The sequence below is a fragment of the Rhinolophus sinicus genome, linkage group LG11 (genome assembly GCF_036562045.2).
Source record: "Rhinolophus sinicus isolate RSC01 linkage group LG11, ASM3656204v1, whole genome shotgun sequence".
Lineage (NCBI taxonomy): Eukaryota > Metazoa > Chordata > Mammalia > Chiroptera > Rhinolophidae > Rhinolophus > Rhinolophus sinicus.
The window spans coordinates 33,809,858-33,835,453 of NC_133760.1; the positions used below are offsets into that span (position 1 = coordinate 33,809,858).

Here is a 25,596-nt window from a genome sequence, read left to right on the forward strand (position 1 = left end):
CTATCCAGGCTGCTTGGGCCCGCGCTGGTCCGGACCCGCCGCTGTGCTGGCCTGGGTCCTCCTCAGACCCCACACATTTTCCTCTCACCCCTGTCCTGGCGGTTCGAGACCTTTTTGCTACCCCTGAACACCCGTCGGAGCTCCCACCCATCTCTTCTTGCCTAGAAGGGTTGTCTACACTCGCTCTCTCCCGGTCCTAGCTTCATGCATATGTGCACCTCCGGGACTCAGGACACTAGGCATCCAACAGCGAGACTCTGCCTAGTCCTGTGGCTTTGACCTCGCCGTCAGCTCCCGACCCCACTTCCTCTGTCTTTCTCTCCTGGAGACCCCTCATCCCTCCCAACCTTGGCCAGCCCAGCCTCCCCTGCCAGCATCTGTTGGCTGCCCCAGGCCTGGATTCTGCCATTCCACCCCATTTATCCTGGAGGACACCCACACACACCTCTCAGCCACAACACAACACAACACACACACACACACACACACACACACACACACACACACACACACCACCCTCTTGGGCCTCTGCAGTTCAGTGTGACCAAGACCCAGCCCATGACATTCTCCCTGTGCCTGCGCCTCTGCAAGGGGCCCTGCCATCCATCCTTCCACCCCAAGAGCCAGAGTCCCTTGGGGATTGCCCTTGTTTTCCCTCACCCTCACCATCAATCCATCAAGGCAGCACATCTTCACCTCCTACGCTTTCATCGAGGTCCACTTCTCACCACCATCATGGCCTCCACTAGATCCCAGACCACTCCTGTCTTCTCTCTGCCTTGTTCTGAGGAAGCAGCCAGAGGGATGCTTAAATCCTCAATCACGGTCACCTCCATCCACTCACCAATGGAACCTTGGGAGCTTTACGTCTTGCTTGGTATGGAGTCTTGGTGTAGGGACTAAAAACATAACCCTTTACTGCTCGGTACTCTCTGTCTCTCTCACTGATGTGCCTTCTCACAGTTTCTTGAACAAACCAGACTCCCTCCTGCCATGGGGCCTTTGCACATGCTGACCCTTCTGCCTGAAGTGCTCTTTTTCCAGTTTGTTATCTGATCAGTTCCTCTTTAGTCTTCTCTAATCATGATGCAGCATCACTTCCTCAGAGAAGACTTCACTGACCTCTCCAGCTAGGTAAGAGGCATTTATTCACTCATTTATTTATTCATTCAACAGCAGAGCTAGAAGCCCAAGATGCAGGGAAGGCGCAGGTTATTTGGGGGTGGGTGGACATGGATAAACACTAAATGTGTCCAGAGAATCCTGAATAAGATGATTGCTGGTCATAGATGTTTGGCAGGTTCAGAGGGCAGCCCGGCAGCCTGTGTGGGAAAAGGGACTGAGCTAGCGGCCAGCAGGAAGAGATAGATTGTGGACGCCCAGGCCCTGGTGTTTGGAATTTGCCCCACATTTCCTGAGGGGAGGCCAGATGAGGGTTAAAACGGAGGACCACCTGATTCTGACCTGTGCTATTTAAAATGTGGCTCAAAACTATACCACTCAGTAATAAAACAACCCAATTTTAAAAAGGGGCCAAAGATTTGAACACACAATTCAACAAAGATGTATAAACTTCCAATAAGCACATCAAAAGATTCTCAACATCAGTGGACCTGTAGAAATGCAAATTAAAGCCACAGTGAGATACTATACCTATTAAGATGGCTTAATAAAAAGGGACACTACTATTTAAGTGCTGGTGAGGATGTGTAGCAGCTGGAACTCACACACACTGTTGACCCAGGTCAATTGTTACTACTAGTTTGGAGCTGTTTCTTAAAAAGTTAAACAGAGGCCTACCATATGACCCAGCCATTTTACTCATAGGTATTTACCCGAGAGAAATGAAAGCATATGTCTATACAAAGGCTTGTACACCGATGTTCACAGTTGTTGTTTTTAATAGCTTAAAGTGGAAACCACCGGTGTTTCAACAGGGGAAAGGATACACTAGCTGTGGGACATCCATACAAGGGAATACTTCTCAGCAACAAAAAGGAATAAATCATTGATAAATGCAACAATATGGATGCATTTTGCAGATATTATGTTGAATGAAAGAAGTCAGACTCAAAAGGGTACACACTCTGATTTCATTTTTATGAAATTGTAGAACAGGTGAAACTAAGCTATGATGGCAAATCAGATCAGTGGTTACCTGGGATTGGGGCAGGAGGAAACTATCTGGGAAACGTTCTTTGTTTTGACTGGGGTGGTGGTTGCATGGGGACATACATTTGCCAGAACATATCAAACTGTGCACTTAACATGGGTGCATTTTATTTCATGAAATTTATATCTCAGTTTTCTGAAAGGGTACTGAGAAAAAGAAAATACAGTGACAGTCGAGAGTGGCTGAGAGGGCCCACGGAGAGGGCAAGTAGAATGGGGTAGGTGACCTTGATTGAGGGGACTGGATACCTGTGACACTATCCATTGCACCACCAGCTGTGAGCTCCCTGGGGACTGGCCCCAGCCCAGAACCTGTCACAAAGGATGGCACCTGGAAATGTGTGCCATGGAATGTAGGAGGGTGGCTCTATTCCCTTTACATTCCTTGTGTAAGGAATATTTTCCATTCTCGTCCAGTTACTTATTTTATTCTTTCAGTTAAAATTATTAATAAATACTGTCGTGCTTCATTTTATTGGTTGTTGTTCTATCTTTGGCCATTAGGCGGGCTCCTGTGTACCTAAAATGCCCCATCTTTTTATTTTTTTCCCATTTCCTTATTTTCTGACACTATTAAGATGCTTCAGGTACATTTTGTATTCTCCCCACCCCAGGATTAGAATGAGCCTTTTCTCCAAGAAGCTCGGCTACTTTTTATTGGAGAATGGTATTTAGAACCCAGAATCTTTCCGGGCCGTTTTAATTTGCATTTCTCTAGTTATGAGTGGATTGAGCACTTTTTTCCCCCCATGTGTGAGAGCCATTTGCATTTCCTTTTCTGAGAACTGACTTTTCACATACTTTGTATATTTTTGTATTAAATTGTTGGTTTTAAAAAATTGATAGATAAGAATGCATATGTTCAGAAAATTAGTCCTTTTTCTGAAATGTGAGTTATGAATATTTTTTCCTGCTTTGTCATTTGTCTTTTACTTTGCGTTTTTGCAATACAGGTTTTTTTTTGTTTGTTTGTTTGTTTTTTTTAGAACCTGCTGATTTTCTCCTTTAATCTTTAAATGCTATGAACAACAGTAGTGATTTTCCTAATGCTCACCGTCTTTAGAGTTGTGGGATGTGCCTTTCTTGGTCATGGGGTTGTCTTTTTGATAAACCTCTGGATTCATTTTAGTAGTATTTTTATTTGGGATTTTTGCCTTTATTTTCATAAATAGGATTGACCCGTAGTTTTTGTTTCATTTTATTATTTGTGTTATCCTTTATTTAAGTCTTTCTTGTTTCCAAACTAAGGCACTTAAAACCATTTCGGACACATTCCAAAACTATTGCTCTAGTTTTTTATCCATTTCTTATTAGCTCATAGTTTCAGTTTTAATTTCCTCTCTGATCCATGAATTTTTAAATAATGTAAAAGGGTATTTAAAGATTTTTAATTAGATAAATTTTTGGCTATACTTTTGTGGTTAATTTCTAATTTTATTATTTTTCTTCAGAGAATAGGTCTGTATATTCTGCTTTTTGGAATTCATTGAGATTTTCTTTGTGTCCTAATGCTCAATTTTTGTAAATGTTCCTTTTGTGTTTAAAAAGACTGAATATTCTCTCGTAGTTGGGTACAAAATTTATCTATATATCATATATTTTGTTAATTATGTAATTTAAACCCTCTGTATACTTATCTTTTTTTTTACTTGATGTCCTGAGTTATTAAAACAGGATGTTAAAGCTACTTATTAAGGTTTTAGATTTATTACTCTGTTCTTGCATTTCTAATAGTTCTTGAGGTTTTTTATTTTATTTTAAGCTATGGTGTTAGATTGAACAAATATATTTTGTTCAGTAGTGGTAGCAATTAAGAGCATACGCCCTGGGTTTAAATCAAGGTTATACCACTCTTTCTTTTTAATTTATTGGGGTGACAATTGTTAGTAAAATTACACAGATTTCAAGTGTACAATTCTGTATTACATCATCTACAAATCCCATTGTATGTTCACCACCTAGAGTCAGTTCTCCTTCCATCACCATATATTTGATCCCCCTTACCCTCATCACCCCCCCACCCCCCTTACCCTCTGGTAACCACTAAACTATTGTCTGTGTCTATAAGTTTTTGTTTCTCATTTGTCTTGTTCTTTTGTTTTTGGTTTATATGCCACATATCAGTGAAATCATATGTTTCTCTGCTTTTTCTGTCTGACTTATTTCACTTAGCATTATACTCTCAGGGTCCATCCATGTTGTCAAAAATGTTTATACCACTCTTCTTGTTCTCAGTTTCTCCATCCACAAAATTGAGATAATAATAGTACCTAAGTCATATTCTTATTGTAAGGATTAAATAAGTTAATATATATAAGTATCTTAAAATAGTGCCTGGCATATTGTAAGGTTTTATTAATTCTTATTTCCTAGTGAATGCTTTTCGCTTTGAATTCTATTTCATTAATATTAATTTCACCATGCCTCCCTTTTTTTTTGTTAGCATTTACCTGGTATATCTTATTTATATTTTTATCATATAAGCATTTAATGCTATAAATATCTCTCTAAGTACTACTTTAGTTTCATCTCACAAATTTTGATATGTTGTGTTTTCATTTTTGTTCATTTCAAAATATTTTCTAATTTCTCTTGAGACTTTACTTTTGACCCACAGATTGTTTGGCAGAGTGTTCTTTAATTTCTAAACATTTGGAGATCTTCCAATTATTTTCTGTTATTAATTTCCAGCTTAATTCCATTATGGTCAGAGAACATACTTTGTATGATGTCAGTTCTTTTAAATGTATTGAGGTTTGTTTTATGATTCAGGATATGGTCCATCTTGGTGAATGCTCTATGCACTTGAAAAGAAAGTGTATTTATTTATTTGTTGAGTTAAGTGTTCTATAAATGTCAGTTAGATTCAGTTGATTGATTGGTGGTGGTGTTTAGTTCTTTTATATCCTTGCTGAGTTTCTGTATACCTGTTCTGTTAATTACTGAGAGAGAAAAGTTGACGTCTTCAACAGCAATTGTGGATTTGTCTATTTTTTTCAGTTTGATCATTTATGCTTTATGCATTTTGAGGCTCTGTTGATTGTTATATCTTCATAGGGTTAATTGATCCTTTTATCATTATGTACTATCCCTGGTTATTATCTTTGCTTTATACTGTATTTATATTGTGATATTTATATAACCATTCCAGTTTTCTTTTGACCGGTGTTTGCATGGAATACCTTTTTCCAGCCTTTTGTTTTTAATCTATTTATAGCATTATATTTAAGGTGGGTTTCCCACAGATGACATACAGTTGGGTCTCTTTTTTTAAGTCTGTCTGACAATTGATGTATTTTAATTGGTGTGTTTAGATCATTTACATTTAATGTAATTATTTGTATATTTGGATTTAGGTCTACCATTTTTTTATTTGTTTTGTTTGTTCCTTCTGTTTTTGTTCTCATTTCTCCTTTCCTGCCTTCTTTTGGATTATTTGAACATTTTTTTTTAGTATCGCATTGTAAGTTATCTATTGAGTTTTTTACTCTCTTTGTACAATGTTTTCTAGAGAGATTTCCATATACATGTTTAACTTCTCACAGTCTACTTAGAATTAGTATTTTACCACTTCAAATGCAATGTAGAGACCTGACCACCATATAGGTTCTTTTATCCTCTACTCTTTATGCTGTAGTTGTCATATGTATTACATCTACATACGTTGGCAATTTCATCAGATGCTGTGATTTTTGCTTTTAAATATAAAACATTTTAAAGAACCTGAGGAGAAGAATATTCTATTCATCCAGATACAGTAGTTCCCTCTTATCCACGGTTTCATTTTCCACAGTTTCGGTTTCCTATGGTTAACTGTGGTCCAAAAATATTAAATGGAAAAGTCCGGAAATAAACAATTCATGAGTTTTAAATTGTGTGCTGTTCTGAGTAGTGTGATGAAATCTTCCACTGTCCTGCCTCATCTCATATAGATACAAAAAAGGGGGGAAGGGGAATGTTTTTTAACTTGTAATGAGAACTTTTAGGATTTATTCTCTTAGCAACTTTCAAATATGTCATATAGCGTATTAACTATAGTTGTCATGGTGTACATTACATCTCCAGTACTTATTTAATCTTATAACTGGAAGTTTTTACCTTTTGACCACCTTCATCCAGTTCCCAACTCCCCTCCCCCCGCCTCTGGTAACCACAAACCTGATCCTTTTTTATGAGTTTTTTTTCTTTTTAGATTCTACATATTAAGTAAGAGCATACAGTATTTGGCTTTTTTGTCTGACTTAACTTCACTTAGCATAACGTCCTCAAGGTCCATCCATGTTGCTGCAAAAGGCAGGGTTTCCTTCTTTTTTAATGGCTGAATATTCCATTGTGTATATATGCCACATTTTCTTTATCCATTCATCTGTCGGATAAACACTTGGGTTGTTTCCATGCCTTGGCTGTTGTGAATAACTCTGCAATGAACATAGGGGTGCAGCTAGCTCTTCAACTTAGTGTTTTAGTTTCCTCTGGATATATACCCGGAAGCAGAATTTCCGGGTCATATAGTAGTTCTATTTTTAATTTTTTCTGATATTTACTATTTCTGTTGCTCATCCATCATCCTTGGAATTTCATGTTTCCCTCTGATATCATTTCCCTCTGTATAAAGGACTTCCTCTGGCAGTTCTTTCAGAGCAGATCTGCTGGTGATGTGTTCTCTTAGTTTTCCACATTTTGAGAATATCTTTATTTTGCCTTCGTTGGTGAAGGGTATTTTCACTGGATATAGAATTCTGTTTTTGACAGTTATTCTTTCAACACATAAAAACTGTGCCGCTTCCTTCTGTGCTCCATGTTCTCTGATGAGAAATCCTCAATCATTCAAATTGTTCTTTCCCTATTAAGTAGTACATCGTTTTTCTCTGGCCACTTACAAGACTTTTTCCCCTTTATCTTTAGTTTTCAAAATTGGATTATGATATACCTGGGCATGGATTTTTTTTCTTTTGTTTGTTTGGAATATTCTGAACTTATATCTGTAAATTTATGTCTTTTGTCAGTTTGTGGAAGTTGTCAGCCATCATTTCTTCAGAATGTTTTTGTGCCATAGTCTTTCTCCTTCTGGGAATCCAGTGATACAAATAATTAAACCTTTTGGTATCATCTCTAAAGGCCCTGAGGCTCTGTTCATTTTTTTCAATCTTTTTATTCTCTTTTGTGGAGATTGGATAATTTCTATTAATCTATCTTCAAGTTCACGAATTCTTTCCTTTGGCATCTTCATTCTGCTATTAAGCATATCCAGTGAGTTTTCAAATTTTGGTTATTGTGAATATTCAGTTCTAACATTTCCATTTAATTTTTTTATATTTTCTATTTCTCCACTCAGACTTTCTATCTTTCCATTTATTGCATTTATTCTTAAAGCATGATTCTAATAATTTCTTTCAAGTCCATGTCTAATCATCCTAACATTTGCATCATTCTTGGTGAGGTCATAAGGGAGGGGCCCTCCTCCAACAGGATTTGTGTCCCTATGAGAAAAGACAACAGAGAGCTCATTCACACTATTTCATCATAAATGCACAAAGGAAAGGTCACATGAGGACACAGAAAGAGGCTGTCTGCAAGCTAGGAAGAGAGCCCTCACCAGAAACTGAATTTGCTGGCACCTCTCTTGGACTTCCAGCCTCCAGAACTGTGAGAAAATAAATTTCTGTTGTTTAAGCCATCCAGTCTTAACCTTAATTATATTCTTAGAGGCCCCATTTCCAAATATGGGAGGTTAGGGCTTCAGCATATGAATTTTGGGGCCGGGGGGACACAAATATTCAGTCTGTAATAACTAGGAATAGAGGGTTTCTCTTGGATCTCATTCTGTCCACACCCAATACATAGTTCTGGATTTTATATTGCCTGTGAGTCTAGGCTAGAGGAAAAATAAAATGGGAAATTCACCATTGGTTCAATAGTACTTTAAATTCTGGTCTCCTTCTCCAAACTGCTTGCTGCTATTTACTTTTCAGAAATCCCAGAGAGCTGTTCCATACTCTCTGTCCAGGGTGTTTCATTGCATTAAGTCAGAGAGATAAGGTGGCATAGGTCTATTTCATCTTCTTAGAACTGGCTTTATGAAAGCATTTTATTTTTAACTATCTTGTGTCATTTTATTCTAGGTGTACCTCTTGGTGCTGTTGTCTCTTGATTCTCTTTTTCCTCATAAGATGTTGAGATTTTTTTCGAGTTCTTCATATGTAAGGTAATTATTGATTGTATCTTGGACATTTTGAACATTTTTTTATGAATTCTGTATTTGTTGAACTCCTACAGAGAATATTGTTTTTTTGTTGTTGTTGTTAAAGCAGGCAATCAACCTGGTTAGTTTCAGGCCACAATTTCCTACCCACCATTGGACTATAGTTCAATATCAGTTCAGTTTTCAAAAGCTTTGTAGTGCTAGTCTGGGATAAATCCCACTTGGTCATGATGCATAATCCTTTTAATATGCTACTAGATTTGGTTTTCTACTATTTTGTTGAGGATTTTTCCAGATATTGGTGTACAGTTTTTTTCTTGTGATGTCTTTATCTAGCTTTGGTATCAGGGTAATGCTGGCCACATAGAATGAGTTAGGAAGTATTCCTTTGTCTTCTATTTTTGAGTTTGAGAAGGATTGGTATTAATTCTTTAAATGTTTGGTGGAACTTACCATAAAGCCATGTGGTCCTGGACTTTCATTTGTTGGGAGGTTTTTGGTTACTAATTTGGTCTCTTTACTTGTTGTTCTGTTGAGATTTTCTATTTCCTCTTGAGTGAATTTAGGTAATTTGTGTGTTCCTGGGAAGTTGTGCATTTCATCTAATTTGTTGGCAGATATTTGATGCTGTGATGATGTCTCAGGGTTGGGACAGGAGAGAATGGTAAAGACAAAAAGTAGTGGTAATGGTTGAACAGCACTGTGAATGTACTAGATATCACTAAATGGTAAATTTTATCTGTATTTTACCATAATAAATTGTTTTTAAGTTGATGTGCCTAAGGCTGAGGTGTAATTTTTTCATTTTCTTCACTTTGCTTTTTAAAATATCCATATGTAAGATTTGACAAAAGGAAGTCCCCTGAGAATTAAGAAAAAAATTTACTACAATATGTTTTTTAAAATTTTTTTAGCAAGTGTTTGTCACAGTGATCTTGGTGTCATTACCTGTAAAGAAAAGAAGTTGTCTTTTGTTTGTCTTCTCACTCAACCACCCTTTCCCTAAGAACGTGGGAGGTACTGTTTGTTTTCAAATATCCAGGCTTGCCTTTGATGTTTGGTTTTGTTCTCTTGTCAATAACATCTTTGTACTCTTTCTCTCACTCTGGAAACTTTTAGGATTTTTCAAATCTTTAGAATCTCATATTTCACCAAGAATGTGGATGTGAGGATCCTTTTCCAGTAAACCTGGCTCAACACTCGGTGGTCCCTCTCTATCTGAAGATTGCAGTTATTAGCCAAAGGAAATGTTTTCCTGTTTCTTGGGTTGTTCTTTCCCCTTTCTCTGTTCTCACCTCCTGGAATCCCTTGGAGACAGTTGTTTGACCTCCTGAGTCTATCCTCCCTGCCTCTTTTAATTTCTTCTATAAATCTCTCCTTGTCTTTTGGCTTTACTTTCTGGGAGATTTCCTGGGCTTTATTTTCCAGATGACTATTTGTCCATTCTATTGTTCAGGCTTTATGTTACATTTAAAAATCTGCCATAGTTGTTTCCCCATACCCCGAAGAACTGTTAGCTTATTGCCCTTTTTTACAGTCTCTTTTGTTTTAAGGATACAGTGTCTGTCTTTATTCTGAATGTATTAGGACTTTTCGGAATCTACATTTCGACCAGATCCATACATGATAATGCCCCCCTCCTGGGCCATTCGCTGCTACAGGCAGATACCTAGTGTAGTTTTGCTCTGAAGGGGCATCTTCCTGCAGTCTCTGCTGACCATATCCTGGTCCCAGGTTCCCTTCGCAGCATGACAGGTGGCTGTGTCCAGTCCTGTTCAGCCCCAGCCCATCCCTGCTTCATGCCTTCTCTGTCTTGGTGTGGAAAAACCCTGTGTGCTTCAGAGAGCTGCCCCCAGGTGTGAGCGGAGTGGCCACACAAAGGAGTTTAGCAAGGTCCACCATTTTCCTCTGGATTTTGAGCACAGTCATATTTAGCTTCTCTTTTTAGAAGAAATTTCCATACAATGTAATACACAGATCTTAAGTTTACAGTCAAATGTTTGACAAATGTATACATCTGTGTAACCAGTTTCCCCAGTGAAGATATAAAACTTCCTCGTGTCCCCAAAAGTCCCCTCATGCTCCTTTGTAATCAGTCCCCACCCTGCCCTTCCTAAGGCAACCACTGTTTCCGTTTCTCTTACTATATTTTCCTGTTCTTGAATTTTATAGACATGGAATCATATGGTATAGGCTTCTTTTGTGTCTGGTTTCTTTCCATTCAATACTAGTATGTGAGATTCATCATTACGAATTTTTACCTTTATCATCATTCATTATCATGTTGTATTAGTAGCTTATTTTTTATTGCTGAGTGTGAATGTAGCACAGTGTATCTCCTTAAAAAATTTGGGCTCTTTCTAGCTTTTTGGCTATACTAGGATGAACATTCTAGTATATCGTTTCTCTTGGCTAAATACCTGAGTCATACGGCAGGATAGTGTGCAGTTTTGAATTTTCTCTAGGCTGTAATAAACCCCTCTAGTTGTTCCCACTTTTAGTAGGGTTGCCTCACCCTGCTTGGCCTGCAGGGGGTGGTGTGGGGCTATAGAGTCTCGGGCTGGGGCCAGTGGCCGGCCACCAGTGGACGCTGCCCCACCGCCCATCTTCCCCACCCCGATCACAGGCAGCAGCCTCCTGTCAGCTGCGCTCCCTTCTCAGCAGCAGCTGAGTGTGTCGTCTCCTCCCAGTGGAAGACCCTGTCACTTCTTTGCCTTCAGGGATGCCCATGGCACTTAGGACTGAGGCGCAAGTCTTCACCATGGCGGCCAAGGCCCAGCTGACCCTCTCAGCCTGCACGTCATCCCTGGCTGGGCTCACCCCTCACACACAGACACACACACACACACACACACCCCTCCTCCTAGCTCTTCACGCATCCGTTTGGGACCTCACCTTCCTCTCGTGAGGATGACTCTTCTCCTGCTAGGTTGGCTGGACCGGCTAGTGAGAATGAGGCCCTGACCGAGGCCTGCATGGCAGGGGCTCTAGGGCCCAGCTGAGACTGGCTCAGGGCTTATGCTCAGGCCTTCCCTGGAGAGAGATGCTGCAGGTCCTATGGGGCTGGCTGGCCATCTCTGCAGCAGCCGCTCCCTCGGTCCCTCCTGTACCATCCTGCTCGGCCTATACGCCAGCCTGACTCTGGTTCTCAGTTCTCGGAGGCCCATGCCCCAGGGAGATGACACCACCCCTGTTGCCCTCCTGCCGAGGGCACTTCAAATAAGGACCAATACTAACTTGCAAAATAAGAGTAAGGAAGGCCTGTTATTTTTCTCATAGTTACTACCTAGATGCTTTAAAAAAATGTAAAATAAAAATATCAATGTGAACAAGATGCATCCTTTTGTTTTCTGGTCTCCTTTTCCTCTGGCCCCTTTGGCTCATCAGTGTTGACAGCTGGTGTCACCCAGACTTCTGGTCCCTTAAACCCTCTATGCCCTGCAGCCTGTGACCACCTGGAGTGGCCCAACTCTGGCCTCACTCTCTGCACCCAAACTTTTCTTGAAGAACAAAATTATGTTTCTGTCAACTTTAAGCTTTAAAATCCATTTAAAGAGAAATTTATTTTCCAAGCAAAGGTGGTTATTAAAATGGAAAAAAAAAAAAAAACCTTTGAGAGAGAAGACAAGGGAGGCAGTGGAACTCTGTTTTGTTGTAAAATACCCGGCCATTTCTGACAACACGTGGCTCCTTCACGTCATTTCTTGCCTCCCTTCTTCTCCTTTGGCTTTGCTGCTGGTGGTTTTTCTTCCTTTGGCTTTGCTGCTGGTGGTTTTTCTTCCTTTTGCTTTGCTGCTGGTGGTTTTTCCTCTTCCTTTGGCTTTACAGTCTCTGCTTCCTTTATTATCTGCTTTTTTGCAGGAGGAATCAGCACATTCTTTTTGATCCTCTTGCCTCTGAAGTGTTTTCTTTGAAGACATATATCAATGAGAGCAAAAAGTCCAGCCATACTAATAAGGATCTGGAAAACAAAAGAACCTCGTTACTTTTGCTTTTCATTCCAAAGCTGGCATATTTCCATCTTGGTTTCTAATTCTTTAGTAGAGTCTGTTAAACACATCCCCTTGTCCCCTCAAACTACCGGATCTGGGAGACTCTGAGTTTCCCTGTCCCCTCCATCCTGTCATCCCACCGCTTCTTTCTTTAAACCCGGCCTGGGTGGGGCCCTTTGCTTCATGATAAGTAGCTACGAGAAGGAAGCCATTAGCTTGGCTGGCTCCCTGGACATCATCTTTATATATATGGCTTCTCCACTGGAAATATTTATCAGCTTTAATTTTAAACTTTGCTTGCATCCCAGGATTCTGTTCAAAGAAGCCCTGTCCTTCAAACCGGAGGACAACACCCATTCTCCAAAAGAGGTGGTTTCTGAGCAAATAAACAGCCCAACACCAAAGACTCACCACAGCAATAAAGTAGTTCATTGGCATGGTTTGTCGACTTCTCACAGCGAAGACCACAGCCCCCACCAGGAACATAGTGGAGAACACATCATTGAGAAGGTCCTGAAAGCAGGGGAGAGATGAGAGTCAACCTGAAACAGAGCCGAGGCCCCCATCAACACCCGGCCTGGTATAGCTTCCTCCAAAGGGAATGCTTTTCACACTCCTGCCTGATTTAAAAAATAAATACATACTAGGCTAGGTGGACATACCTGTGGTCCCTCAGCTGGGCTCTTTGATTCAAGACCCAAAGCCTAGGATGCTTCACTGCCTTTTCTGGCTCCCTCTGTTACCATCTTGTCTGTGAAATCACACATTTAATGGCTAGTTATGCTGATTCCCCCCCTCCCTCCAATACTCATTTAAATAAATGTCCAAGTGTCCAAGTATCCTTTTCTTGAGTACCACCCCAATCATCTTTCTGCTCTCAGGACTAGCTCCCCTCTAGGCTGTGTTGCTGGCAGGAGGCTCTGTTGGACTCTGGCCCCTCACTGGGAGCCTGGCAGCTGCCTTTTCATCTCCCCCCCCCCCACCCCCGCCACCTGAATTCCTAGATACCCCCCCTTCCCTCTTTGCAAGGCTGCACCACCTCCTCCATCATCAAGCTTCTTTCCATACCCGGTGGCCTCAGTCTTGCCCTTGCCCCATACTTGTTTCCCTTTACCCTGCTGACAAGGTCCAGATGTTCCTAGATTGGGCCAAGGCACTGTCGCCTCCCTTGCTGCCCTCCCCTCAGCTACCACCCACTGTCACCCCCTGGCACAGCCACACTTCTCAGGGTTGGCCAAACCGCAGGCACAGCAGGCTGCTTCCTCCCCCGTCACTCCTGGGGGGACGCCAGCCCAGAGCTTGGGCTCCCCTTCTTCCGGCCAACCCTGCAGCGCTGGATGATGCCGACCCTTCCCCTCGTTTCTAGGATGCCATTCTCTGTGGATTGTCCTCCCCTGACCACTTTGTCTCAGGCCTTTTCCTTTTCAATGTTTTGAATTTTAATACATTTCAAATATGTATTAAACAGAAAATAAGAAAACATCCCATCCCCCTGCCCACCTCCACCAGCCGTGAATCACTGAGATGAGATACATGTTAACATCTGGCAACATTTGCTTAAGGTCTCTTAAAAAACAACAACAAAAAGAAGTAGAACTTTGTGGAGTGAGTACAGTCTCCCCATTCCATCCGTCTTCCTGCCCCTGTCCTCGAGGCAACCAGGCATTGGAAGTTGATGGGTAGTTTTCCCAAGTGTGTATTAGTATTTTTCTCCTTATGTACTCATAAACAATATATATTATTTTGTGTGTTATAAACATTTTAAATAAAAACTATTATATTTTCTAGTACTTGCTTTTTAGTAATTTTGTGTTTCAAACATTTTACATAAAAGCTATTATATCTTATAGTACTTTTTAAACTTAAAAGTTTTTGAGATTTATCCATTTTGAGAAATATAGATTGAATTCATTAATTTTAACTCATGTTCTACTGTATGAATAAACCAAACTAGAGGCATTATGTTGTTTATACCTTTTAGAAAATTATCACAAACTCTGCCTGCCTCCTGGGCACATCTCCTTGGCTGGGTATCACCAAGTTTCTCTCTAAAGTGCCTGTGCCAGTTTCCATTCCTGCCAGCAATGTATAAGTGCTTCCATTTCACATGTCCTTGCCAACATCAAGTTAGAGGACCTGAACTTTTCGCCAACAATTCATGGCTCTTGCATCACAACAATGTACCAGCTCACATGGCACTGTCTGTGAGGGAGTTTGTAGCCAGTCAACAAATAACTATTGGAACACCCTCCCTACTCACCTGATCGGGCCCCCAATGACTTCTTTCTTTACCCCAAGATAAAGGAAATATTGAAAGGAAGACATTTTGATGCCATTCAGGACATCAAGGGTAATACAACGACAGCTCTGATGGCCATTCCAGAAAAAGAGTTCCCAAATTGCTTTGAAGGGTGGACTAGGTGCTGGCGTTGGTGCATAGCTTCCCAAGGGGAGCACTTCGAAGGTGACCGTAGTGATATTCAGCAATGAGGTGTGTAGCACTTTTTCTAGGATGAGTTCATGAACTTAATTGCCTGACCTTGTATTAATAGAATTTTGATGACTAAGCCACCTTTACGTTCCTGGCACATACCCTGCTTGATTGTGATGTACTGTTGCTTGCTTATATGGTGCTGGATTCAGTTTGCTACTATTTTATTGAGGATTTTTATGGCTACATTCAAATAAAATAAGCCTATAGTTTTCTTTCCTTATAATGTCTGGTTTTAAGATCAAAACTCCACCAGATAGTACAGCATATTATAAAGCCTTTTTAAAAAAAGGGAAAAATAATGGACAGACTAATGGAACTGAATATAAAGTACAGAAATGAACTCTGTATATGGGATTTAGCATTTAACAAAAATGCCATTTCAAACCAGTGGGAAAAGGTGTACTATTAAGTGATAGGGTGAAACAACTAGATAGCCATCAGAAGAAAGTTGGAGTCATGGTTCATGCCATATAACACAATGATGCCAAATGAATCAAAAGATTTAAATGTAAAAAACAAGTGCCAGTAGTCAGTAACCACAAGATGGCCATGGGGTTACGAAAATTAATTTGGGGAATGTAATCAATAATGTAAAGATTTTGTAGGGTATCCGATGGGCACTTGTCTCGTTAGGGAGACCACCTCAGGGAAGATGTAGAAGCCTGACCACTGCACTGTACACCTGAAGCTGAAGCTGAACAATAATGAATGTCAACTATAAGTTTATATATATACATGTATATAGTTACAAGAAGCAGAGTACAGCATTAGGAATAGAGACAGTGGAAATGTAATGGCTCTGTGCGATGTCAGAGGGGTAGTGGATGGGGGCAGGGGGGTTGACACAGTTTGAGGGATATAAATGATAAATGTCTAACATTACTTTGTTATGTGCACCTGAAACTAAAAAAAAAGCAAAAACAAACAAACAGAAAAACAAGTGCCAGAAGAAAACATGGATGAATTATTTTATAACCTGTTTTTCTACTTCTTTTTGAGTTAATTTTTGTAAGCTATATTTTTTCTAGGAAATTAACTATTTAAACATTCCAATTGATTGGCATAAAAGTTTATATTTTTCCTGTGATCTTTAAAAGCTCTTCTTGATCTTTACACTAATATTTTCTTTTCTTTCTTTTTTTTAAAGATTTTATTGGGGAAGGGGAACAGATCTTTTATTGGGGAACAGTGTGTACTTCTGGGACTTTTCCCAAGTCAAGTTGTTGTCCTTTCAATCTTAGTTGTGGAGGGTGCAGCTCAGCTCCAGGTCCAGTTGCCGTTGTTAGTTGCACGGGGCACAGCCCACCATCCCTTGCAGGTTTTGAACCAGCAACCTTGTGATTGAGAGGACGTGCTCCAACCAACTGAGCCATCCAGGAGCTCAGCGGCAGCTCAGCTCAAGGTGCCGTGTTCAATCTTAGTTGCAGGGGGCAGAGCCCACCATCCCTTGCTGGAGTCGAGGAGTCGAACTGGCAACCTTGTGGTTGAGAGCCCACTGGCCCATGTGGGAATCGAAACGGCAGCCTTCGGTATTAGGAGCACGGCGCTCCAACCGCCTGAGTCACCGGGCTGGCCCCTACACTAATATTTTCTTTGTTTCATCTTTCTTAAAAAAGACCTCAAGTAAGGTCTAGCTACTTTATTAGTCTTTTCAAAGAACTATATATTTGGTTTCATTAGTCCTTACTGTGGATCTTTGTTTCCTATTTCATTAATTTTAGCTCTTTCCTTTGGCATCGTCTTCTTAATTCCATTGTTTTGTTTTGGTACCTTCTTGAGATAGACACTTGAACTGTTAATTTTCAGTCTTTTCTAATTATGCAGATTTGAATTGGAATGATTTAGCTGCATTCTACAGGTAGTATTTGTGTACAACTAAATCTCCACATATTTAGAGAAAACATTAAATTCTACCTCTTCCCCCGCAGTACATAGGGATTTAGTTAAAGTTTGCTGGTTGCTTTCTAATTATATTGCATTAAAGTTGGAGAATGTGGTCACAATGATGTGATGTCAGTTCCTTGTTACTTGTTTACATGTGTTTTGTGTGTGTGTGTGTGTGTGGTTTTCTTGATAATTTTAATGATTGTTCTAAGTGTGCTTGAAAAGAATATAGAGCCTGTTACTGTTGGGTGTAGGTTTCTGCATGTTCTGTGTATGTAAGTGGATTAAACTATGAATTACTGAGGGAGGAATGTTAAAATATTCCACTGTGGTTGTGCTTTTCCAATTCTTTCTTATAATTAAGAAAGAAAGCCCATTTTTATTTTTGGGCTATACTGTTAGGTGCAGAAAGTTCAGAATTGCTATATGTAGTGACCTTTATGTACCTTTTTAAACAACATAAAATTGTTTTAATCTGGTATTAAAGTTATGCCAGCTTTCTTTTAGTTAGTATTTTCCTTATTATTTTTTTCTATCTCTTACACATTTTCTCTACATGCCTTGTAATTTAGTATATTGCAGGATTAAAAACATCTATTCTCTGAGTTCTCTGTCTTTTAGATGAAGAATTAGTCCATTTATATTTGTCATCATTTCTGATATATTTGGATTTATGTCTACCATTTTATTTTTTGTATTTAACATAATACCACAAATATTCCTTTTTATTTTTCCCTTCTATAGAGTGAACTCTATTCTCTTTTCGCCTTTTCCCCTCAACAGGTTTGATGTTATACAAGATATGACAATTAAGTTTGTGAACTCATCCTAGAAAAAGTGCTACATACTTCATTGCTAAATATCACTAGGGTCACTTTCGAAGTGCTCCCCTTGGGAAGCTATGCACTGACGCCAGTGCCCAGTCCACTCTTCAATGTAATTCTGGAACTTTTTCTGGAATGGCCATCAGAGCTGTCATTGTATTACCCTTGATGTCCTGAATGGCATCAAAATGTCTTCCTTTCAATATTGTCTTTATCTTGGGGTAAAAAGAGAAGTCATTCGGGGCCAGATCAGGTGAGTAAGGCGGGTGTTCCAATACAGTTATTTGTTTACTGGCTAAAAACTCCCTCACAGACAGTGCCATGTGAGCTGGTGCATTGTCGTGAGGCAAGAGCCATGAATTGTTGCCAAAAAGTTCAGGTTGTTTTTGTCTTTTTCAGGCAGCCTTTTCGGCACTTCCAAATGGTAAACTTGTTTAACTGTTTGTCCATTTGGTACAAATTCATAATAAACAATCCCTCAGATATCAGAAAAGGTTAGAAACATCATTTTTGACTCTTGACTTGGACTGATGGAACTTTCTTGGTTGTGGAGAATGGCTGACTTCCATTGTGCACTTTGATCCTTGGTTTCAGGGTCATATTGGTACACCCGTGTTTCCTGACAGTGATAACACGGTCTCCCCAAAAGGTCTTGGCAAACTTCGACCCTCCTTTGCTTTTGTTCATTGGTGAGCTCCTTCGGGACCATGTTTGCACACACCTTTCTCATTCCAAGATTTTCAGTTAAGATTTTCCCAATTGTTTCTGTATCAGTGTTTACTTGGTCTGCTGTGCTTCTCACAGTCAGCTGACGATTTTGACGCACAATTCGATGAATTTTTGCAATTTTTTCATCAGTTCTGCTCGTTATTGGCTGCCCTGACCTCTCTTCATCAGTGATGCATTCTTTCTCCTCAGAAAAATATTTAAACCATTTGTACACTGCCGTTTTCTTCATGACATTATCTCCGTAAACTTGGACTAACATGTCCCAGATTTCATTTCCACTCTTGCCAAGTTTAACAAGAAATTTAATGTTTGTTTGTTGCTCTCATTCAAGTTCAGACATTCTTGTGATGGCACACAAAAACATGCAACAACAATAATGAACGCCACTCGGTAAGACACTGCCACACATCGACACAAACACAGCTGTGAAACACAGCTGTGAAATACCAAGGTTATGAAACTTTACTGAGCTGTTTGTACAGTGCTGCTAATGCAAGCATATGGTAGAAAGTTCGAGAACTTAATTGTCATACTTCGTATATCCTGGAATTTTATTCTTTAGCAGTAAAATGTTTTACTATGTTAATGTTAATACCAAATGTCCCACAAAATCAAGGACCTTTAATTCTTATCATACCCAGCCACTGTGGTCTCACATGTTATTGAGTTGCTCTTACTTTAGTTCCACATTGTTTTAGTTGTTCTCTCCCCCAAATAAACTACTAATATATATTTTTAAAAACTGTTTAAGATTTATTTAGGTCAATCCACAAGCGTACTAGGTTCTTTGCTTACTGTGACTTTTTTTACATTGCAAATATTTCTTTTGGGTTTAATTTATTTCTTCCTGAAGTACACCTTTTAGTAGTTCTTTCAGTGAGGATTAGTGAAAATAAATTTTTTTAGTCTTTTTCTAAAAGTGTCTTTATTTTACTCTTTCCAGCTCAGCTCTTCAAAGAAATTATTCCATTATTTTCTGGGCACTGTCATTGCTGTTGAAAAATATGAAGTTAGTCTAATAGTGTGAGTGTTTTTTTTTTTTTTAAGATAAATTATCTGTTCCTTGGTTTTTTAAGTTTTCCTTCGTCTCTGGTGATCAGCAGTGCCTCTGTGACATATCTAGGTATAGTTTTGTTTTTATTCATTCTTCTTTGTACCTCTTTGAGAATTCACATCTTTCATTAAATCTGATATTGATATTGCCACCTCAGCTCCTTTTTTGGTAACTTTTTGCATGCCGTATCCATTTTCACTTCCAACCTATTTGTATCTTTGGATCTAAAGTGAGTCTCTTGTGATTCTCATATAGTAGGATCATGGGTTTTTTAAAAAACCCATTATGATAATCTATGTCTTTTAATCCATGTACATTAAAAATAATGACTGATAAGGACTTATTTCTGTCATTTTGCTATTTCCTATATATCATCCCTGTTCCTCAGTTCCTCCATTACTGCCTTCTTTTGTGTTTTTTTGTAATGTACGGAGTTTACTCCCTTCTCATTTCCGTGTGTGTGTGTGTGTGTGTGTGTGTGTGTGTGTGTGTCTATCTTAGTGGTTACTTTGGGGTTACAATTAATATCTAAATTTGTAACAGTCTAGTTTGAATTGATACCAACTTAGCTTCAATAGTACACAAAATCTCTTTATTGTTATTGTCACAAATTATATCTTTATACATTGTGGCCCATTAACATAGATTTATAATTATTGTTTTATGCATTTGTCTTCTAAATCATATCAGAAAAGAAAGAAGAGTGACAAACCAAAACTGCAATAATACTGGTCTTTACACTTACTTATGTTGTTACCTTTACCGGTGGTCTTTACTTCTTTTATGACTTCAAGGTACTATCTAGCGTCCTCTCATTTTGGCCTGAAGGATTTAGCATTTCTTGTAGGACATGTCTACTAGCAACAAACTCCCTCAACTTTTGTTTATCTGGGAACACCTTAATTTCTCCTTAACTTTTGAATAGTAATTCTTGAAGGATAATTTCAATTTTGAAGGATATTGTATTCATCTCCTGGAGTTCCCGTAACAAAGTACCACCAACCGGATGGCTTAGAACAACATAAACTTTCTGTCTCACAGTTCTGGAGGCCAGAAGTCCAAAATAAAGGTGTTGGCAGGGCCGTGTTCCTTCTGAAGGTGCTAGTGAAGATCTGCTCCAGGCCTGTCTTCTAGCTTCAGGCGTTCCTTGGCTTGTCTCACCTTCCTGTCTTTGTCCTGTGTCTCTTCACATCATCTTCCCTCTGTATCCTCGGATGTCTGTCTCTGTCCAGGTTTCTGCTTTTTATAAATATTGGATTAGGGCTCACTCTAATGACCTTATTTTAACTTGATCGTCTGTAAAGACCTCATTTCCAAATAAAATGATATTCACAGTTACTGGGAGTTAGGAAATATATATATGGTTGTTTTTGGGGGGACACAATTCAACTCTTAACAGATAGCAAATTAGAAGAATAGAATTCTTAGTTGACAGTGTTTTTTTTCCTTTCAGGACTTTTAGTACATGTTCCACTGCCTCACGCCTCCATGATTTCTGATGAGAAATTGGCAGTTAATCTTATTAAGGGTCCTTTGTGCAAGATGAGTTGCTTCTCTCCTAGCCTTTCTCTTTGTCCTTGGACAGTTTGATTACAATGTACCTCAGTGTGGATTGCTTTGAGTTTATCCTACTCCTTACTTATTGAATATGTAGAGTCACATCTTTTATCAAATTTGGAAAGGTTTTGGCCATTATTTCTTCAAATATTCTTTTTACCCCTTTCTCTCTCTTCTCCTTTTGGGACCCTGCATATGTCAGTATGCTTGATGGTATCCCACAGGTCTCTTATGCTCTGTTCATGCTTTATTTATTCTTTTTTTTCCCTTTTCCTCAGACTGGATAATCTCAATTGACCTATCTTAAAGTCCAGTGATTCATTCTTCTGCCTGTTCAAATCTGATGCTAAGCCATTGTAGTGAATTTTTCATTTCAGTTATATTACTTTTCAGCTCCAGTATTTTTATTTGGTTCCTTTTTATAATTTCTCTTTACTGATGGTTCCTTTAGTTCTTTGAGCATTTTCAGACAGTTGATTTAAAGTCTTTGTCTAGTATGTCTAATATCTGGGCATCCTCAGGGATGGTCTCTTATTAATTTTTGTGTGTGTACGTGCTTTACTTTGTTTCTTTGCATGCCTTGTGATTCTTTGAACATTGGGCATTTTGAATATTCTGATGTAGTTACTCTGGAAACCAGATTCTCATTCCTCTCCAGGTTGGTTGTTGCTGCTTGTTGTGAGTTGTAGTCAGTTGTATGTTTAGTGACCTTTTTTGAAACTATATTTTTGAAAGACTGTATTATTCTTTTTGTGTGGCCACCGAGTCTCTGTTTCATTACCTTAATGGTCAGGTAGTGATTTGACAGAGATTTCCTTAAATATCTGGAAACAAAGAAATAAACTTTACCAGTCTTTGCAGACTGGCTCTGTGTTGGGGTACTTCTTCAACACTTGTTCAGGTTGTTTGCAACTCCAGGTACTTTTTACTTGCTACTTGTGCAAAACCAAAAGGTCAGCCAGAGGTGAAAGCTTAGAGTCTTTCTGAGCATGTGTCCAGCCCTGGGCAAGTGTATGGCCTTCTAGATTCCCTAGTATATGTGGAAGCTTTTCAAAGCTGTTATTCCCCCATGTATCCCCTTACCCAACCTCTTTGTTTGCAATCTTCTGGTCTGTCTACTGCTTACCTCATTTGTTTTCCTTTGGCCTAGGTCGCTGTGGTTAGTTAGTATATTCGCCTTTAAATGCTTTGACATACACTACCCAGGAGGCTGCTTTAGCCCTGAGAATGTTCTGAGGCAGGTGAAACAAAGGATAGTCCATGGGCGAGTCCCTCAGGGAACCACCAGACAGGCCAAAACACACAACCATAATTCTTTGAGAATAAGGTCTGTATTGTTCCCTCTGCCACCGTCAAGGAATGTGGCCAGGAATGTATGCTATTGTCTTCATGGCCACTGAGAAGCTGGGGAATGAGGGATGGCAGGCATGTAAGTTAAAATGCTACAACATTCTCTTACCAAAATTCGACAGCTTATTTCTTCATTAAGCATTTCCCTTATTATAAGTTTTTAAAATTACATTCCAGAGTTCTGAAAAAGTTGATTCTGACAATTTTGATAGCCTAATCATTGCTTTTAATGGAGGGACAGAGTTTGGGAGCTCCTTACTCTGCCATTTTTAATGATGTCACTGATTAAATCTGGAGGGTTCTCAGTCATTCTCACTTTGGATATTTCCTCCATTTTCTTAGAGTTTCTTTTTCTGGAACTCCTATTAGGCTTACGATGGACTTTTCTCATTACATAGTCTCTGCCTCAACTTCTTTCTTTTTTTCTGTTCATCTCTCAGTGCTATGTTCTGGATAATTTCCCCACACCTTTCAGTTCACTAATTCTCCAGCTTTGTCGGATATGCTTTTGAACCCACCTATTGACATTTTTATTTCAATAATGACATGTTAATTCTAGGCATTATATTTTGTACTTTAAGAAAGATCTGTCTATTCTGTCCTCATAATGTCTTATTCTTTTCCTAGGGCTCTGAGTTGTCTTGAATAGTACATTATTATTTTCAGACAGTTCTGCTATTATATTTTCAGGGTTCTAATCCTCCCATTTGTTATGTTTGCTGATTCTTTATTCTTAGTTATGAGGATTTATAATCAGGTGTTTTGTAGTTTTGAACTGTGAGTTCATTTTTGATGTCTCCCCCCACCGTACCCCTCCTGTGAGAATCTTATGCTTTGTGATTCTGCATTTGTTTTTGTCAGAGCCATGGATTTAACCAGAATATCATTAAATTAGTATCAGTTTTTATGCTAATTCCTAGGTATTTCGTTTTCTAGGCTGCATGAAGATTTGTAGGCTGAACGTAGTAAAAATTCAAATCAAATCTATATAAAGTCTAGACTCAAGGTTTCTTTTTCTCAAGGTGGTCTTTTCTGTCTTTCTCACTTAGAGCTGAGGCAGAGGTGAACATGCTTTCTTGTTCCTCTGTGTAGGGGAAGGTATCTTCTCTGTCTTTTCCCTAAGGGTGTAGTCTTTGTAGGGTGCTGGCTTTATGTAGGGTTCTCAGTTCTAAATCCCCACTTTGCTTGGGACCAAGGCTTTATGTCCTGGGATGAAAATCCATACTCCAGGTTCCTGGGATAACACTTTGTGGGACATTTCCCACCCACACTGGAGCAGTTACTGCTTCTGTTTTCCATTTCTGGCACCTGTGTGTGTTTCCCTCTTTCGTGCCAGCTCAGTCATTCAGTTAAAGCAATAGTGGTTACACTCCCCCTGGTAGTTTAGTTAAGTGCAGTGGGAGGATTTTCAGGATTCATTTGTTTCATCTTCTAAAAGTGTATTTTCTCAAGTTCCTTGGCTGGGAACTTGTTCTCTGCCTGTCCCTTTACTTTGTCCTCTCTGTAATCCCTTTCCCAAGAAGCTTATGTGGCCCTCTTTCCCTTTCTCCCTGTACTGGGGGTCCTCACATACCCCATTGAGACCTGTGGATCCCTGAATGCTAGTAACCTTTAATAAGGAGGCCGGACAGAGTGTAATTAAAGACACATTCTACTGACAAAGGTGGGTTGGCATCCTTTTTCTGCCACTTACTAGCTGAGTTACCTGGGGGCAAGTTACTTGGCCATTCTGAGCCCACTTCATGTGTAAAGTGAGTGTACCAGTGAGCATAGGACTCTGGAGGCGTGCTGTGAATGTGCAGTGAACAAGGGGCCTTGGGTTAAGGAGGAGTTAGGTGGGCGTGCTCTGTGATTCCACAGGTGATGGGCAGGGCTTCAAGTCCATGAGTCCTCATGACATTGTCAAACACTTTACTTTTACTTCTCAGGAACAATCCCAAGAGAGAGTGTTGCTGTCCTCATGTTACAGATGAGGAAATAGGCTAGGAGTGGTTCGGTAACTTGCCCAGTCCCATTCTAACGCATGACGGCTTTGGGCTGAACATCTTTCTGGGCGGGACATCCTTTACAGTCACTGGACGTCCATGGCTACTTTAGAAGTGATTTTTTAAAACCCAGGTGTGAGCTGGCACATGGGCTGGGAGGAACAGCTAGCTGGTATACCTCCCCTCCCCCCAAGTAGAGCAAACACTCAGGAGAGCAAAGACCTGTTGCTTTGACCACCTGGTGGATAAGAGGCCTCTGCCCCCCAGCTGGGCTTCTTCCAAGCCTTTTCTACCTAACTTCAGCTGCCCCTGCTCTGGGCCCACCTGAAGGTGCTGAGCCCATACAGGGGCACGGATATGGGAGAGGAGATGTGTCTCTTTGTTGACACACATGAACGCACACCAGGTCGCTGTCCCTTCACTTACAGAAATGGGCCATAGGATGAAGGGCATGTATCTCTGGACAGCGAAGGTGTGGATAATGAAGAAGAAGCCGAAGATGGACATCTCCATGGTGACGATGAGTGTCAGGATGGGGTGCGCGGCAGTCCCCATGAACAAGACCAGAGCAATTGCTAGGCAGCCCTGTGGAGAGACATTCACCTGAGCCATGGCAAAGGGCTCTCTCTGACTCCGGAGCCCCTCTGGGGCCCCCTGAAGCCCACTCCTCCCTCTCCCTGTCCTTGAGTCCCGGCCCAGGGATACCAGGCCAACTTACCAAGCTCAGGAGCTTGACCTCGGCGTGCCCCATAACCCAGAACTCTTTATTGCTGTCCTTTAATTCCCACCTGTAGCGGCGACATCCCTTCCTCGTGCCCACTTCATCCTTGGGCTGCACCGACTTGGGCTTTCGCGGCTTCACTTCCTCTTCGGATGCACTCGGAGTAGAGTGCTCTTCAGCGACTGGTGGCGCTGCTGGTTTTGCTGCTGGCTTCGGTTTGCCCTTTTTGCCTTTGTCTGCCATCTTTGCTCGGGGGTTCTCAGCTTTTCAGGGCCTGCCCAGTCTCTTCTGCTGTCCCCAGACAGGCCTGGTCTTTGAGACAGCGCGGTGCCAACCGACTTGTTTAGAGGCCACACACCCAACTGCCAAGGCCAGTGGAGCGAATGCCGGGTTCTCCCCGCGCAAGCGCGCGCGCACCCTTTCGCATCTCGTGCGTGTCACCCCTGCACAGGGTCGGCCCTGCTCGTCACCAGGACCCTGCTGCCCGCCGTGTCGGCTCATCTCCCAGTCGGGAGCCTCCACCCCACCTCCAGGCTCACCCCCGGGGCCCCACCTCCTCCCGGAGCTCCCCTTACGGTCTAGCGTGGCCTCACAGGTGGCCCAGGGCTCTAGCCCCTGCCTTCAGACTGGGT

The 25,596-nt window shown here is 40.5% G+C and overlaps 1 protein-coding gene and 1 long non-coding RNA gene across 2 annotated transcripts; one reads left to right on the top strand and one right to left on the bottom strand.

Moving 5' to 3' along the window:
* Positions 1 to 16: 16 nt before the first annotated feature.
* Positions 17 to 13,027, top strand: LOC141567503 (uncharacterized). Its single transcript, XR_012490160.1, has 3 exons — positions 17 to 1,134; positions 8,295 to 8,377; positions 12,675 to 13,027. It is a non-coding gene; the product is annotated as an uncharacterized LOC141567503 (long non-coding RNA).
* CMTM2 (CKLF like MARVEL transmembrane domain containing 2) lies at positions 8,389 to 25,207 on the bottom strand. The gene is made up of 4 exons (XM_019753706.2): positions 24,962 to 25,207; positions 24,670 to 24,828; positions 12,778 to 12,879; positions 8,389 to 12,335 (listed from the first exon to the last, which is right to left on the bottom strand). Exons 1-4 carry the CDS (start codon positions 25,205 to 25,207, stop codon positions 12,072 to 12,074), a joined length of 771 nt encoding a protein of 256 aa, XP_019609265.2. The 3' UTR covers positions 8,389 to 12,071.
* Positions 25,208 to 25,596: the final 389 nt, after the last annotated feature.